This window comes from Equus quagga, chromosome 5, assembly GCF_021613505.1.
Source record: "Equus quagga isolate Etosha38 chromosome 5, UCLA_HA_Equagga_1.0, whole genome shotgun sequence".
Classification (NCBI taxonomy): Eukaryota; Metazoa; Chordata; class Mammalia; order Perissodactyla; family Equidae; genus Equus; species Equus quagga.
The window spans coordinates 62,179,727-62,196,536 of NC_060271.1; the positions used below are offsets into that span (position 1 = coordinate 62,179,727).

General features: G+C 43.8%; 1 protein-coding gene across 3 annotated transcripts in view; it reads left to right on the plus strand.

Annotated features, from left to right (window-relative positions):
- The first annotated feature begins 13,080 nt into the window (after positions 1–13,080).
- The window catches only part of LOC124238875 (two pore calcium channel protein 1-like), a 39,671-nt gene continuing 35,941 nt past the window's right edge, over positions 13,081–16,810 (plus strand). For 2 of the 3 annotated variants that reach the window (XM_046660067.1, XM_046660068.1), the window contains exon 1: positions 13,081–13,327. In XM_046660067.1, coding sequence (XP_046516023.1) covers positions 13,253–13,327 — 75 coding nt within the window. In that variant the 5' untranslated portion in view covers positions 13,081–13,252. Of the gene's footprint in view, positions 13,328–16,213; positions 16,569–16,810 lie in introns of those variants that run through there. The other variant, XM_046660069.1, reaches the window with a different exon arrangement.

The following is a 16,810-nucleotide window of genomic DNA, read 5'->3' on the forward strand; positions in this document are numbered from 1 at the left end:
AATATTATAATTATGTTGAAGGCAGAGGTCACTTCTTAAAATCTAAAACGAAGAAGCTGGATTTCTTGCTTTGTAGGCGGGTCAGAGCGGTACTTTTAAAGCACAGTGTCTCTCAGCTGTGCAGAGTGTTGTTCCTGTGGAGGGTCTTGGAACACAGAGTTCAGGGATTGGTGGCTTTTCAAAAGTGAGAATGTTTAGGGATCTTTTTAAACTTTTAACTGTGAAAGCCAGTGACATCACTGGTGACTGGCTGACTTTCGGGGGCTTGTTCATTGAAAGGAGGCTATTTCTAGTCAGCTGGTTTTCAGGAGTGTGATTACTGATGGGAGGCTGTCATGGCTTGATTAGGATGCATTTAAAACTGGTTATAGTAGTTATTTGTTGTTGTTGTCAGATAACAATGATTTTTTTCTGGAAGGACAGAAAATCTTTCTCTCAGTCCCCCTTTTTAATCCTCCATCAGGCAGAGTTGCAGGAAATACTCTAGGAATGATCCAGAGTTCTATCACTGTTCCTGATTCTTCTTGAAGGTGAGGTTTCATTTCCAGAGGTCTGGTTTTCGGTTGAATATCAATCAACATTTTTCATCTTGGTTTTTCTTTGATCGATGTGCTTTTGTGACTCTGGACAACAGACACTAAACAACTATGACACAAACAAGAATAATTAAGAATATTTTAAGATGGCACTAGAAAGTGCTTAGAAACCATGACCCAAGATTTCCCAGGCTTGAGGACAAGTCCCAACAACTTCCTGAGTCTACGCTGGGTGGCCAGGTTGCCTTTCCCTTCGTTTGGATATAGATTATTTCACCTCACCTGTGGAACAAAATCCAGGTAAATAGGAAGTATTATCAACAGCGTGAACTCCAGGTTATTCTGCTATCCATAACTAACTACGTTGAGGCCTCAGGGCTGGACTCAATTATTTATGATGTCAGCCAAAGTGAGGTTCAAATTTTTGATGATCACCTCAAATTGGCCAAATCTTATAGGCAGAATCACAATCCTCAGGAGTCTTTTCATAAGGTATTATTATTTATACCTCTAGGAAAAATAATAAAGTTGCTAGTTTGAGAGTGCTACAACAAATGATAGTAATATGAGAAGGCAAAAGTTACAATATTTCATAATTCATTTACTAACTAGCAGAAAAATGATAGGTGTTCTCAGTAATATGAACTGCATGTGGTACCATCAGATTTAAAAGTTCTAGTGTGAGATCTGAAGATACTGCCACTAATTTAGCTGAGGCTGCGTTTGCTCCAAAGCAAATAGGATGCACCGTAACTACAGCGTCACAAGACAGGTTGATAATAGGCAAGGGATCTTTGATATGTGCCGTGTTGAATTAAAGGCTTTGGATAGTGACCTAACCTTTCCTTTCATTGCATACAAAAAGAAGGTTTTTGATAATCTGGGAGATCCAGTAGGTGATTGTAGAAGGGATGTCATGAGATCGCAGAAAGCCTTTTCCATTTCTGCCTTCCATGGGAGAGGTTCTAAGATGTTTGATTTAGTCACGTTGCATAGAGTCCTGGCTATTTCAGAGAAGTTTGATACCCGTTGTACATAATACCCAGTTAATCCAAAAAATCTTTCTGTCTTTTAGTGGTTGGTCTTGGGTAATTTTAATTAATTTGTAATCTCTCCTTAGATACTGTCCTTCCTTCAGCTGATATGTCTTGGCCGTGTCAGTGAGTAGATGTTTACAGTCATTCTTAGAATCATGCAGATGAGGGGAACCGAAGACAAGACCATTTACATACGGGATCAGAATGATCACCTCTGGGAACAGGATATCCTTAGAATCTTGATTTAAGACTTGGAAAAGTGTGATGAGGTTTCAATGAATTCCTGGGTCCATGTGAACTATTAATTTTCTCAGGTGAAAGAAAGTCATGTCGACTATCTTTATGAAATGGGACACTAAAGAAAGACATCATAAATATAATACAGTGAAGAGAGGACGGCATTCAGGTTAGGCACTACTGGGAAGCGAGGTGTAACTATTTTGCTAATTGAGCGCAGATCCCAAGCAAATCTATGTTCTTGACCATCAGGTATTTTAACAGTGAAGCAGATGTATTACGTGAACTGGGACCAGGTAGAATTATTTGGTTACTGTAATGCCCACCAGCAGAGGGTTTAGGCCTAACTAAACAATCACACTTGATGACTATACTAGGCCACATTTAGCATTGGGTTTGCTAAGAAGGATAGAGGTCAGGATGCAGTGTTCTGACCTGGCAGTGACAGGTGTCTTCCTTCAGCAGGAGCCTCATGGCAGTGCACAGAGCATTCCAAGTGGAAGCTTAAATGTGAGAGAATGATATCACAAAAGTGGGCACCAAGCTCGTGTCCCAAACAGGAACTGATATCCTGTGTAGAGTTCCATAGGCAGAGCTTCTAGGGCCACAAGTCGCCATACTCAGGGAAGCCCAGAGCCATGTTTTCCACCAGGCATTTATACTCCATTCATGGTCTGTGCAATCCAGATGCATTTTACCAATCAGGGCTCATTTTTACCATTAGCAGTGTAGACATTCCACTTCTATCAGGCTTCTGGGGAAAAGGGGCTAGAAAATTAACCCAAGGTGAGTTTTTCCTCTAGAGAAGGATTTTTGTTAACCTTTTGCTCACAGGTCCAGTTGGCCTAAGATCTTCCTTTGCTTCAGCTTTAAGAAGATAATAACATTGAACAGAATAAATTCCAGAAATAGACTCACATAAATGTGGTCAATTGATTTTTGACAAAGATGTGAGGGCAGTTCAGTTGGTATAGGATAGTCTTTAACAAATGCTGGAATAATTGGATGTCCTTGAGCATATTGTGAACCTTGACCCTCCACTCACACTGTATATAAAAAATAATTAAAAATGGGTCATACATGGAGAAAAAGGAACCCTCATACACTGCTGGTTGGAATGCAAACTGGTGCAGCCACTATGGAAAACAGTATGGAGATTTCTCAAAAAACTAAAAATAGAAGTACCTTATGACCCAGCCATCCCACTACTGGGTATCTATCCAAAGAGCATGAAGTCAGCAATTCCAAAAGTCCCATGCACCCCTATGTTCATCGCAGCATTATTCACAATAGCCAAGATGTGGAAGCAACCTAAGTGCCCATCAACTGATGATTGGATAAAGAAGATATGGTATATATACACAATGGAATACTACTCAGCCATAAAAGGGATAAAATCATCCCATTCACAACAACATGGATGGACCTTGAGGGTATTATGTTAAGTGAAATAAGCCAGATAGAGAAAGACAATCTCTGTATGACTCCACTCATATGTGGAAGTTAAAAATGTAGACAAAGAAAACAGATTAGTGGCTACCAGGGGAGAGAGGGGGTGGGGGTGGGCACAAAGGGTGCAGGGGTGCACCTACAACACGACTGACAAACATTAATGTACAACTGAAATTTCACAAGGTTGTAAACCATCATAATCTCAATAAAAAGTTAGAAAATGGTCATAGATCTAAATGTAAAGCATAAAGCTATAAACTTTTAGAAGAAAACGTAAGAAAAAATCTTCATGAACTTGGGTTAGGCAAGGAATTCTTATTATGATAAAAAGTACAATCGATAAATTGAACTTTATCAAAATTATACACCTTTGTTCTGCAAAAGACACTGTTAAGAAAATAAAAAGTCAAAGACCAGGAAAAATATTTGCAGATCACCCGTACGACAAAAATTGTATGCAGAATACATAGAAACCTCTTAAAAATTCAACACTAGAAAACAAATAGCCTGATAAAAATGGGGAAAGATTGTCACACTTGATATACAGAGAAGATATACAGAAGCTAGGCACATGAAAAAAGTTCAGTGTCATTAGGCGTTAAGGACAAGCAAATTAAAACCACAATGAGATACCACTACACACCTATTAGAACAGCTAAAACATTTTTCGAATGACAATACCAAGTATGCTGGCAAGGATTCTGAGAGATTGGAACTCTCACACGTTGCTAGTGGGAATGCCAAATGGCACAGTCACTCTGAAAAGTTTGTCAGGCTCTTATAAAGTTAAACATGCACTGACCAATTGATTCATCAATTCCGTTCCTAGATATTTGCCCCAGAGAAGTGAAAAGTTATGTTTACTCAAAAATCTGTACAGGAATGTTTATAGCAGCTTTATCCATAATAGCCAAAACTTGGAAAAGGCCCAAATGTCCTTTAATGGGTAAATGGATGATTAAACTATGGTACATCCAGACAATGTAACAACAAGGAATGCTCTCTACGCATGCAGCAACAAGGATGAATGTCTAAAGCATTTTGCTAACATGGAAGAAATCAGATTCCAAACTATGTGATTCTATTTATAGGACATTCTGGAAAGGCAAAACTGTAGGTCGGAGAACATAGCAGTGGCTGCTGAGGGTTACGGAAGCGGAAGGATCTGATACAAAATGGTAGCACAAAGGAATCTTTTAGGCTGATGGAACCGTTCTGTATCCCAATCGTGGTGATGGTTGCACATATCTATATGTGTGTTAAAACTTACAGAATTGTAAATCTTTTAAAACTTAATTTTACATGTTCACTTAAAAATAAAAACTAAAATGTAAACCCAACTGATTTGAAACTATGCCTACATAAATTCTGCACGCAAATGTTTATAGCAGCTTTATTCTAACTGCCAAAACCTGAAAGCAGCCAAGGTCTCCTTCAATAGGTGAAGGATAAACAAGCGGTGCTATATCCATACAATGGAATATTATTCAGCAATAAAAACACATGGGCTGTCAAGTCACAAAAGACATGGGTTAACCTTAAATGCGTATTGCTGAGTGAAAGAAGCTACTCTGAAAGTCTCCATACTGCATGATTCCAATTACATAGCGTTATGGAAAGAGACAATAAAAAGTCAATGGTTACCATGGGTTTGAGGGGAGGGGGAGGATTGAACACATAGAGTGCAGTGGAATTTTTAGGGTGATGAAACTATTCTGTATGATACAGTAGTGGTGGATACATGACATTATGCATTTGTCAAAACCCATAGAATTTTACAGCACCAAGATTGAACCGTAATGTATGAAATTTTTTATTGTGGTAAAGTATACATAACATTAAGTTTACCATTTTAATCAGTTTTGGGTGGCGTTGAGTATATTCACAATGTTGTGCAGCCATCACAACTATTTCCAGACCTTTTTCACCATCCCAAACAGAAACTCCATTCCTACTAATAGCTCCCCTGACTCACTTCTCTCCACCCTCTGGTAACCTCTGTTATACTTTCTGTCTCTATGAATTTACCTATTCTAGGTACCTCATATAAGTGGAATCATATGATATTTGTCCTTTGGTGTCTGGCTTATCTCATTTAACATAATGTTTTCAGGGTTTATCCATATTGTAGCATATATCAGGATTGCATTGCTTTTTCTGACAATAATATTCCACGGTATATTTTGTTTATTCATTCATCTATTGATAGACACTTGGGTTGTTTCCATCTTTTGGCTATTGTGAATAGTGCTACTATGAACATTAGTATGTAAATATCTGTTTGCTTGCCTGTCTTCATTTCTTTTGGGTTTATACGTATAAGTGGAATTGCTAAATTATATGATAATTCTATGTTTAACTTTTGAGGAAACTCCACTATGTTTTCCATAGAGATTGGCCCATTTTACATTCTCACCAGCAATGTACCAGGGTTCCAATTTCTCCACATACTTACCAAGACTTGTTATTTTCCTTTTTTTTTTTTTTAAATAATACCCATCCTAATAGGTGAAAAGTGGTATTTAATTGTGGTTTTGATTTACATTTCCCTAATGATTAGTGATGTTGAGCATCTTTTCATGTGCTAATTGGCCAACTGTATCTCTTCTTTGGAGAAATGTCTATTCAAGTTCTTTGTCCACTTTTGTGTTGGATTGTTTGTTTTGTTGTTGTTGAGTTTGGTAGCTCTTTATATATTTTGGATATTAATCCCTTATCAGAGATATGCTTTGAAAATATCCTCTCCCTTTCTGTGCATTGTCTTTTCACTATCTTGATAATGTCTTTTGATGCACAAAAGTTTTACATTTGATCAAGTCCAATTTACCTGTTTTTGTTGTTGCCTTTGCTTTTGGTGTCATATATAAGAAATAATTGCAAATCCAATGTCATGAAGATATTCTCCTATGTTTTCTTCCAAGAATTTTATAGTTTTGGCTCTTATGTTTAGCTCTTTGATCCATTTTGACTTCATTTTTATATATGGTATAAAGTAAGGGTCCAACTTCTTTCCTTTGCATGTGGATATCCAATTGTCCCAGGATCATCTGTTGAAAAGATACTCCCTTCCCCATTGAAGAGTCTTGGCATTCTGGCTGAAAATCAATTGACCATATAGGTAAGCATTTATTTCTAAACTCTCTATTCTATTCCATTGATCTGTGTGTCTGCCCTCATGCTAGTACCACACTGTTTGATTACTGTAGCTTTGTAGTAAGTTTAGAAATCAGGAAGTGTGAGTCCTTCGACTTCGGTATTTTCTAGTTTTTCTTTTATTGCAGACATCCTCCTGGGCAGGAAGTGGTATATCATTATGATTTTGACTTGCATTTTCCTGATGACGAGGGATGTTGAATATCTTTTCATGTATATCCTCTTCGGAGAAATGTCTTTTCCCTATTTTTAAAAAATCGGGTTGTTTTGCGCCCCTGTTGTTGTTATTTAAATTCTGTGTATATATTTAAGCCCCACACAACCATTATTGTTTTACACAGCCAATATTCATTAAGATTCACCCACATGTTTAACCTTTTCCTTGCTCTTCATACCTCCTTGTATCTCCTATGCTTCCATCTGGAATCATTTTCCTTCTGTCTAAAAACTCCATTTAGTATTTTATTTGGTGCAAATCTACTGCAAAAGAAATCTCTCAACTGTAATTTGCCTAAAATATCTTTATTTCACTTTTACTTTGGAAGGATAATTTTCAGGGCATAGAATTGTAGGGTGGTAGTTATTTTCTTTCAGTGGTTTGAAGATATCATTACCTTTTCTTCAAGCTTCCATTGCTTCTCTTGAGAAATCAGCCATCAGTTCTACTTTCGCATCTTTCATGGTAACATGGCTTTTTCTTTTTCTTCTGACTACTTTTAGGATTTTCTCTTTTCCTTTAATTTTTAGTAATTTTATATGCTATACCTAGGTGAGTTTTTATTTGTATTGATCCATCTTGGGTTCATAGAGCTTCTTGAATCTGTGACTTGACATGTTTTTATCAGTTTTGGAAAACTTTTGGCTGTTGTAATTTTAAATATTACTTTTGCCTGTTATTTTTCTTCTCTGCTTTTGAGATCCCAATATGTTAAACATTTTTACTGTGCTGTATATGTACCTTATGCTCATTTCAGACTTTTTGTCTCTTCATGCTTCAGTGTGGATATTTTATTCCAATCTGTCTTCTTTCACTGATTCCTCTTCAACTGTGTCTACTCTGTTGTGGAACCCCCTTGTCGACTCTTAAATTCAGTTATTTTATTTTAAAATTCTAGAATTTCCATGTGATTCCTTTTTATGATTTCTGGTTCTCAATCAGGATACTCCATCTTGTCATTTAATTTATTGTACATATTACTCATAATTATCTTAAAGTTTCTATTTAATAACTCCAAGTGTCTGTATTTTCTGTGGGTCCATTTTTATTATGTATTTCTATTTTTGTTTTCCATCAACTTTTGTCTTTCTGTGTGCCTAGTTACTTTACATGAACTGCTTGGCGATAAAAAATTCTTGATAATTTGAATTGGGTGATAATACCTTAATTCAGAGAGGATTTATATTGCTTCTGGTGCAAAACTTATTATTCTATTTTCCCTCCCTATTAGTTTATTAACTAAACATTCTTTTACTTTTGATATTGTCCTTAGAGATTACAGCATTCATCTTTGACTTATTAAAGACTAACGTAAATTAGGGATTGAATGAAATAGGGATTGATCGACATAGAAGGTAGGCTTCAGTTCTTGTGAAGGTGGATCTATTTCTGCGTCATCCTTACTTATAGGGTCTCACCCATTAGAGTTCCTCCTGAAAGCCTGGAGGTGATTAATGGGGCTCTTTATCTTTGGCAGGTCCTGAACTCAAGCTCTTGTTCCCCCAGCCCCGACAAACTGCCAGATCTCTGTTCAGCTTCCTAGCATCTCACCTGCTGCTCCTTGCTCAGTCTCTCAGTCTCCACTTGGCAAATGCCTCGAAGGGAGAAGCCGTGCCAAGTTTGAGCTCACTCTGGGTTCCTTCTCTCCAGGATGTTGGCCCCCTGCAGCTCCTTGCTGCCTCAGATCTTTTAAAAAATACGTTGTCAGGATTTTCCAGTTATTCTCAACAAGAAGTTTGGCTGAAACAAGCCATTGCCAGAAGCAAAGTGACATATTAAAATTGGACATATTAAAATCTAATTGTTGCACCACTCTTTCAGAGGGATTCATTAGAATTCAAATACCACCCTCCATCCCACCATCCATTTAAAAAATACATAAACAAACCCTTCTTTAATACTATATTTCCAGAATTTTATCCTATTTCAATATGTATTTTTATGCTTATAAGTAATTTGTTCATATGTATCCCATGTGTAATGGGAAAAAATATATATGTATACGTATACATGTTCACATGTTTAAAATTTTTTCTGGATATGGTATATACATATATACATGTATATACACACACACACACACACACACACACACACACACACACACACAATGGAATACTACTCAGCCATAAAAAAGGATAAAATTGTCCCATTCACAACAACATGGATGGAGCTTGAGGGTATTATGTTAAGTGAAATAAGCCAGAAAGAGAAAGACAATCTCTATATGACTGCACTCATATGTGGAAGTTGAACATGTAGACAAAGAGAACAGATTAGTGACTACCAAGGGAAAGGGGTGGTGGGGGGTGGGCACAAAGGGTGAAGGGGTGCACCTACAACATGACTGACAAATAATAATGTACAACTGAAATTTCACAAAGTTGTAAACTATCATAATCTCAATAAAAAGTTAAAAAGAAAATTTCTGGCTCAGAGTCTTAAAGTGACTTCTGGATTAAGTTATTATTGCAAATATTAGTAGAATACAATTAATATAAACATAAATATTGCAATTTTGATAAATATTAGACATGAAAAACTGTTATTGGAAGTACACAACTCATTGATATGGACCAGGCTGGTTTTTTTCTTTTAGTTCATATATCTATGAATGAATATTGCTTATTGCTAGCGTTCAGCAATAATTTTATCCTTCTTATAAAATAAAGTAGTCACAGAAGCTATTTTGCATAGAATCATGGGATTCTAGGGGAGAATTGGCAAATTCAATTAGGCAGAATTCTTTGGAGTTTCTTTATTTTCTCAACTGAAACTACGTAGTGACTATTTCTCTACTGAACAGAGTAGAGTGGAAATTTCCAGCCTCTGTGCCAGTTGGTCTGGGTTCACAATCCCAGTGCCACCACTTTCAAGCTGTGTGACGTGGGGTGGGTTGATTCTCCTCTCTGAGCCTCTGCCTCCTTAGCTCTAAAGTGAGGATGGTCATCAGTACCTGTTATGGGCTGAATTGTGTCCCCCTTCCCCAGATTCATATGTTGAAGCCCTAACCCCCCAGTACCTCAGAAAGTGACCCTATGTGGAGTTAGGATCTTTACAAAGGTAATGAAGTTAAGATGAGTTCATTAGGGTGGGCTCTAATCCAATATGACTAGTGTCCCTATAAGAAGTGGAAATTTGGACCGAGACTTGCATAGAGGGAAGACTATGTGATATTACAGTGAGAAGACAGCCCTCTACAAGCCAAGGAGCGAGGCCTCAGAAGTAACCAGCCCTGCCGACACCTTCATCTTGGACTTCGAGCCTCCAGGACTGTGAGAAAGCACATGTCTCTTGTTCAAGTCATCCTGTCTGGTTACTTTGTCATGGCCGCCCTAACAAACTGACACAGTGCCCCCAAAGGGTTGTTAGGGGGTGTGTATGCTGGTAACTGGCATCTAAAGGCTGTGCTTTCTAAATCAGATTCATTCTCACCCTGCAGAGGTGTGATCCCCCCGCCAGCAGTGATGCTGCCAGGAACAGGCATTCTCAGGTGCAATTACCAGCCTTTATTTTTTCCATTACAGGAAATACTTTTTCATTAAATAGACAAAATTGCTATTTAAATTCCACCCCCACCTCCCAGTTGATTTTACCATACACAAACACATAGAAGTAATATAGAAATATAGTTAACAATGAAACCTTAGAGAAAAGTGTAAAATAAAGGGAGAAATTCTGTCTCCCTCCATGCATCTCCCCCCTGCTGTGTGCTCAAAGGAAAGCACTGATTACAGTTTACTCCCATTTAATACCCTGCAGATCTTTTTATCAGCCATACAGATCTGCCTCAGTCTGTCTCCCAAGCTGTATAACACAGCTCATATAATTCTGAGTGCAAAGGTCAGATGGGTCCAGAGACGGAGGTTGCTGGAGAGACCTGGCTGCTTTCTCCTGTCTGCTCTGCTGTCCCCAGCATCATCTTCCCCCGAGGCTGGAGGCTGGCTGCAAGAAGGTTACCAGTAGCCGTTAGAAATACGTCTTTTTTAAATTTACATTCATAGGAGAAGGGGAGGGAAGAGAGAGAAAGACACCTCCACCTCTCCTCCTAAGCCCATAGCTTTTTTTTAGTCAGGCTGAGCTAATTTAGGTCCCATACTTCCCTTAGACGGGTAACTGTTGCCAGGAAAATGCCTTGTATAGTTCCGCCTAAACCAAGCGGGACTGTCCTCTTGCGACAGGCAGAGTCGAGGCCTGGCCTGAGTCTGGGATCCTGGGAGGGAGGGGTGTGGATAGTAGGTCAGGGGTCAGCAGTGTCTGCAGTGTAGGATGTAATCTCATTTGCACAGAACCGCATACATGCATCTTTAACTGTGTGTAGGTGACGGGAGATGTAGAACTTGGTATGAGTGGTTATCTTTGATCTGTTGTTTCAACTCTTTACAATTTACATTTTACCAGAGAGAAGCCATTTTAAAAAGACCCCACCGTAAGACAACCATTCCATAAGTCACAACTTGGGATAGAAAAAGAATAATTAGCTTTTCTCAAGAGCAGAGAGTTTTACAGTCATCCATACGATAAACAGTTATAAGAAGTAATTATTTCAGACATGAAGGTTTCCTGTCCCCTCCTCTGCCAGGTGCTTGTGGCCTAGGCGGGTAGGACAACATATACAAATAGAAGAACTGATGCACCATGCGGTTGTTTTCATGAAGAGCGCGGGACCATAGATAGGAAGCAATCTACTGTCTGGGAGAAGTTGAAGAAGGGCTCACAGGGGATGTGATGTTAGAATCGAGTGGGCAAAACCAGAAGAGGTGGGTGGTGGCAAACGCAGGGCCTGGCATGTCCACTAAGGAATTGGGGCCACATGCCATTCTCATTGCAGGCCAGCCTCAAAACTAGAACTCGATTCTAGGATTGAAATGCAGGCCAGTGTCCTGTGTTCATTTTCTCTTACTGTTTGTCACAAATTGCCACAAGCAATTTCTGGGGCTTCAAACAACATCCATTTATTATCTCACAATCTGTTGGTCAGAAGTCCAGCAAGGCGTGGCTGGATTCTGTGCTCTGAGTTCACGCCACTGAAATAGACGTGTTGACAGAGCTGTTTCTGGAAGCTCTGGGGAAGAATTCTCTTCCAGGCTCATTTAAGTTGTTGGCAGAATCCAGTTCCTTGCAGGTGCCCTTGATCTTCACGGCAGTAGCATCCTGGCCAGGCACATTAGGTCCTTCCTGGCCTTCCAATCTTCCACCTGCCCTCCTGCCTTCCCCTTCTGCTTTTAAGGTTTCTTGTGATTCCGTTGGGCCAACCTAGATAATCCAGGATAATCTCACTGTTTTGAAGTCAACTGATCAGTAACCTGAATTACATCCGGCAAAGTCTCTTTTAAGGAGTTAAGTAACAGACTCACAGTCCCAGGGATTAGGATGTGGAATCTTTAGGAGGGCCATAATTCTGCCTCCCACAGTACTGGACTCGACCTAGGCATACCCTAGCACAGAGTCCTGATGAACCCACAGGGACACCATGCCTCCTGCCAGGTGATCCGGCCAGTCCCAGCCTCACCAGGCCCCTTCTTCCTCTGGGAGGTGTCAGTGAAGTTGGTTAGTACCAGAGCCCAGGACCACTTGCCTTGCCAGCCAGGGCCCATCTAAGAATTGGCTTGCAGGGGCCCTCCGGGTGGCATAGCAGTTAAATTCGCACACACCGCTCAGCGGCCTGGGGTTCATTGGTCGGGATCCAGGGTGTGGCCCTACGCATGGCTTATCAAGCCAGGCTGTGGCAGGCATCCCACGTATAGAATAGAGGAAGAGGGGCATAGATGTTAGCTCGGGAACAATCTTCCTCAGCAAAAAGAGGAGGATTGGCAGTGCATGTTAGCTCAGAGCTAATCTTGCTCGGGGCAAAAAAAGAATTGGCCTGCAAGTGTTTATTATCAGCAGTAGTATTTTAAATTCATGACGGACATTTGAACAAATCAGGAACAGTCTCATGAAATCTAGATTTCTACTTTCTCTTCAAAATTCAGTAGTTCTGGCAACCCTGAGTTCCTGGCCAGCTGGAACTGGGGGCTGGGGGTGGGGGGGAGGGAAGAAGGCTCAAGCCTCACTCCCCAGAGGGATCTGCCCCCAGGGGCCCCACTCTGAGTCCACGCCCAGTGGTCCCAGGAGCTCCAACTAAGACGGGGAGGGAACCAGCGTTTACTGGGCACTCGTCAGTGGCAGCCAGTGAATATAACTGATTTAATTCTCAAAAATCCCTGGGAGGAAGGTCTTATTCCCGTTTCACTGACACAGAGAGCGAGGTCGTCACATGCCCAGGGCGCACGGTTAGGGCCATTGCCAGGGTGGCCTCTCAGCCACGCCGCAGCCAGCCGGAGCTCTTCCCCCGCGGGGCCCCTAGCGCGGCCGCCCCCGCCCCCGCCCCTGCCCCGGCCGGATCCGCGTCCCCGCCCCTGGCTCCGGAGCTCGGCCCCGAGGCCAGCCCGGGAAGGGGCCCGAGCCTGGGAACCCGCCGCGCCCGCCGCCAGCCCTCCGCCCTCGGGGCCGCAGCGGGCCGTCCTCGCCGCGGTCACGTGAAGGGCCGCTTGGAGCGCGCGGAGCCCCGGCCTCCCGCCGGCCCGAGGGCAGAGTCCGCGGCGGCCCCGACGCTCCCGCATCCCGGCCCGGCCGAGATGCCCGGGGCCCGCCGAGCCGCGGGGGTGCGCCGCCCGCACCCGCAGCCCCCAGAGGAGCCGCCTGCTCGGGAGGTAAGGGGATGACCGTCCGCGCCCGCAGGGAGCCCCGAAGGCTTGTGGCCGTGCACCGACGGCAGCGTCTCCTGGCCCCCCAGATTTCCCTCCAGGAAACCCCCAGGGCTCCTCGGTAGAAGGCGAACCCACGAAAAACCCGCGTCGGGTGCTGGGAATGAGGGTCCCGCGTGGGGAAGCTGGCGAGGAGCCCCTCCACCCTGGGGCTTCTTGCGTCCCCTGAGTCCTCTGTGTGCGGGAAGCGCACAGCTGGCTGGAGCGCGTGGGCTCCCCTCCCCGGGCCGCAGCCCCGCAAGTTGGAGTCGTTAGGGGAGCCGTCAGACCTGCACCCCGAGGCCTATCTGGAGCCACCTCCCCCAAGCAGGGGCCGAGCTGGGATCCGCGACCGGGGTCGGTGTTGGGGGTACAGTCCCAATGTGGCGCGCCCCGGTGCGCCCCCCGGTCCGGCTGGCCCGTGCACGCCGCACTGCGATCCATGGCGGCAGGAAAACGACCGAGGGTCCCATGGCAGGGTAACGCCCGGGAAGGAGGCTGCAGGATGTGGGTCTGGGAGTGCTGATGCAGCGCTGGCTCTTCCGATGCCTCCGGGACGGAGCAGATGGGCTGCACAGCTGCTCAGCTCTGTTTTCGCTCCGACAGCCTGAGCTCCTTTGGACGACTTGGAGCTTCCAAGCAGCCCTTCCCGGGCTGTTTCCTTTCGCTGGACAAGAGCTCGGAGAGTGGAGGCAGGGCTCCAAGGGTAGGAGCTCCGGCTCTGAGTCAGAAAATCTTAGCTGGGGAATGAGGAGATGCTGGGGCTCGTCTCCTCCTCCAGCCTCTGGTTTCCCCTCTGTAAGGTGGGGATGGTAAATCACACACCCTACTCAGAGGAGTCATGAAGACCAAGTCAGTCAGGCCCAGGGCACAGCGCCTGACACAGGGTATTGACAGCCAGGCTTTGAGCCTCTCCCGGTCCATTCATGTGTGCTGCATGTCCTTTTGGTTGTGCAGGTGTGTGGGAGGTGAAAGGTGAGCTGGCCCCTTCAGCTTGGGGCTGCTGCTGTGTAGCCCCTGACTCTTCTCACTGGGCTCCTGTAGCCTGCTCAAGAGGGTCCACAGGACAGGTTTCTGTATGGCATTTAAAAGCTCTGCCTGGTGCATCCCAGCCCCCCACCCCCCACCCGCCTGGCAACGACGGTCTCCGGGTCTCCCAAAGGGGCCTGATCACTTCCAACAGGTGGATTCTACCAGGTCCCTTATCCCTTAACAGGGAGAGGAGCAGGTCAAGGAGAAAGAGGAGGGGAAGGATTCTTCATCTCCAGCTCTGACTCAAGCCGGGTCTTGCTCCCCTCAATCTGCAAAGCGATGGGCGTGTGATTGCTGGAATCTTCAGTGCAAAGAAAATATTGTTAGCTTGAGACTGTCAATGTCCTCATTCTGTGTCCTTAATCCTTCTTTGTCTAAATAAGAGCAGAAATGCAAGAAGGACTGACAGCCCAGAGTCCTGGCCGAGTTTGTGAGTCCTTTGGCTTAATGCATGCCTGCGGGGGACCAGATATTTATGTCTCTGTGTCTTTCAAAGACCTCCCCCAGGGGAGCAGGCATAAAAGGTGAGGGGCCTGGTACCAACAGCCTGAGATGACAGTGATGGCTGAGTCATCAAACCAGAGTTGCTCCTGGACCTCCTTCCCTCCCAGGCTCTGACCTCGTGCTTGGTGGCCACTATGACCTGATTGACCTATTTGAAAGTTAGTTTTGGGTCACTTAACAAGAAACTGTCTAGTCACCTGAAATGTATTTCCACCCTCTCCTTTGAGGTAGTATTTTTAGAGCCCTTTTCTGCCTGGAGTTTGTTTTGGCAGCTGCTCAGATGGCCGTGCACGCCTCTGGTGCGTTTACCAGCTTCGAAATAGAAACAGCCCAGCGCTCGTGATTCTCCACTTTACTGTTGGTTGCAGTTACCTGGGGAGCTTTTAGAAGTATGTCTGGGCTCAAGCCCTTCCCCTGAGATTCTGATTTAATTGGTCTGGGTAACAGAAACTTTAAAGCTACCAAATGATTGGAAAGGGCAGCCAGGACTGAGAGCCTGTGACCTATGCTGTTTCTTTGTGACTTAATGTGATCACCTCTTGATTCATTGTGCTTCTTTTTGAATGTTCGTATTCTTTTTTTGTTTTTTTGAGGAAGATTAGCCCTAAGCTAACATCTGCTGCCAATCCTTCTCTTTTTGCTGAGGAAGACTGGCCCTGAGCTAACATCCGTGCCCATCTTCTTCTATTTTATGTGAGACATCTGCCACAGCATGGCTTGACAAGCAGGGTGTAGATCTGCACCCAGGATCCAAATCAGCGAACTCCAGGCCACCAAAGAGGAACATATGAATTTAAGCCCCACGCCACCAGGCCAGCCCCTGAATGTTCGTATTCATAAACCTGTTCATCAGGTCTTAGATTACCCTGTCCTCGGCTCTTGGTCCCCTAGTGTTCTCTTATAGCAATTTGCAGAGAAGTTCTTTGCAGGAGGAAAATAGCCGTGACCAGGAGGGCTTGGGAGAGCTGCAAGCTGAAATTATGTGATCACAAGCTGAAATGCCCACAGGAGCCAGGCAGCAACATTGGCCTAGGTGGGAATGACTCAGTTGGGGAAGGGAGTGGAGTTTGTGGTGACCTGGAGGGCATGTCCCCTGTCCAAAGAAGACCACAGCTATCCACCTCCAACTGGTTGTGGCCATGCAGGCTATCATAGATTGCAAAAATGTCCACAAATTCTTCCCATCCCTGGATGCTTTCTCCCTTTGCAATGTGCTCTTGCAACTCCTTACATCAGGAGGTGGAGTCGATTTCTCCAGCCCTTGACACCAGTGACCTTGAGACTTCCTTGGGCCAATGGGACATTAGCAGATGTGATGCAAGCAGAGGTATGAAAAATACTTGAGCATCGCTGCTTGCTCTCCTGATGCTCTTGGGAACCCATGGACCACCACCGTGTGAAAGCCCCCTGGCTAGCCTGCTGCGTGATGCATATGGCCAAGACGTGTGAGTGTGGCTGTCCTGGACCGTCCAGCCCCAGATGACCATAGAGATCAGCTAAGTTGGCCCAGACCAGAAGGACTGCCTGCGAGACCCACAGAATTTTGGAAAATAATAAGTATTTGTTCAGGTGACTGAGCATCAGGGTGGGCAGCAAAAGGTTACTGAAATACAGCCCAGCGTTGCCAGATGTTATGATCTTTTAAGGAGAAACCAGAAGTTCACATTTTTGTGTAAGTTCCAGTTTTTAAAAAATTTGAATTAGTAGCCAGCATCCATAAAGCACTCTCCGAGCCAAACAAAACACATCTTTAGGCTGCACTTGGCCTGTAGGTTTCTGGTCTTTCTGCATAGAGGGACATGGGTGTTTATACTAACACTGAATTGCCACCTAATCTTTCCCCCTTCTTGCCCCGTCTGCTGTGCCCCAGCTTACCCTTAGCAGCTGTTTCTTTGTATGAAATGCCCACAATAT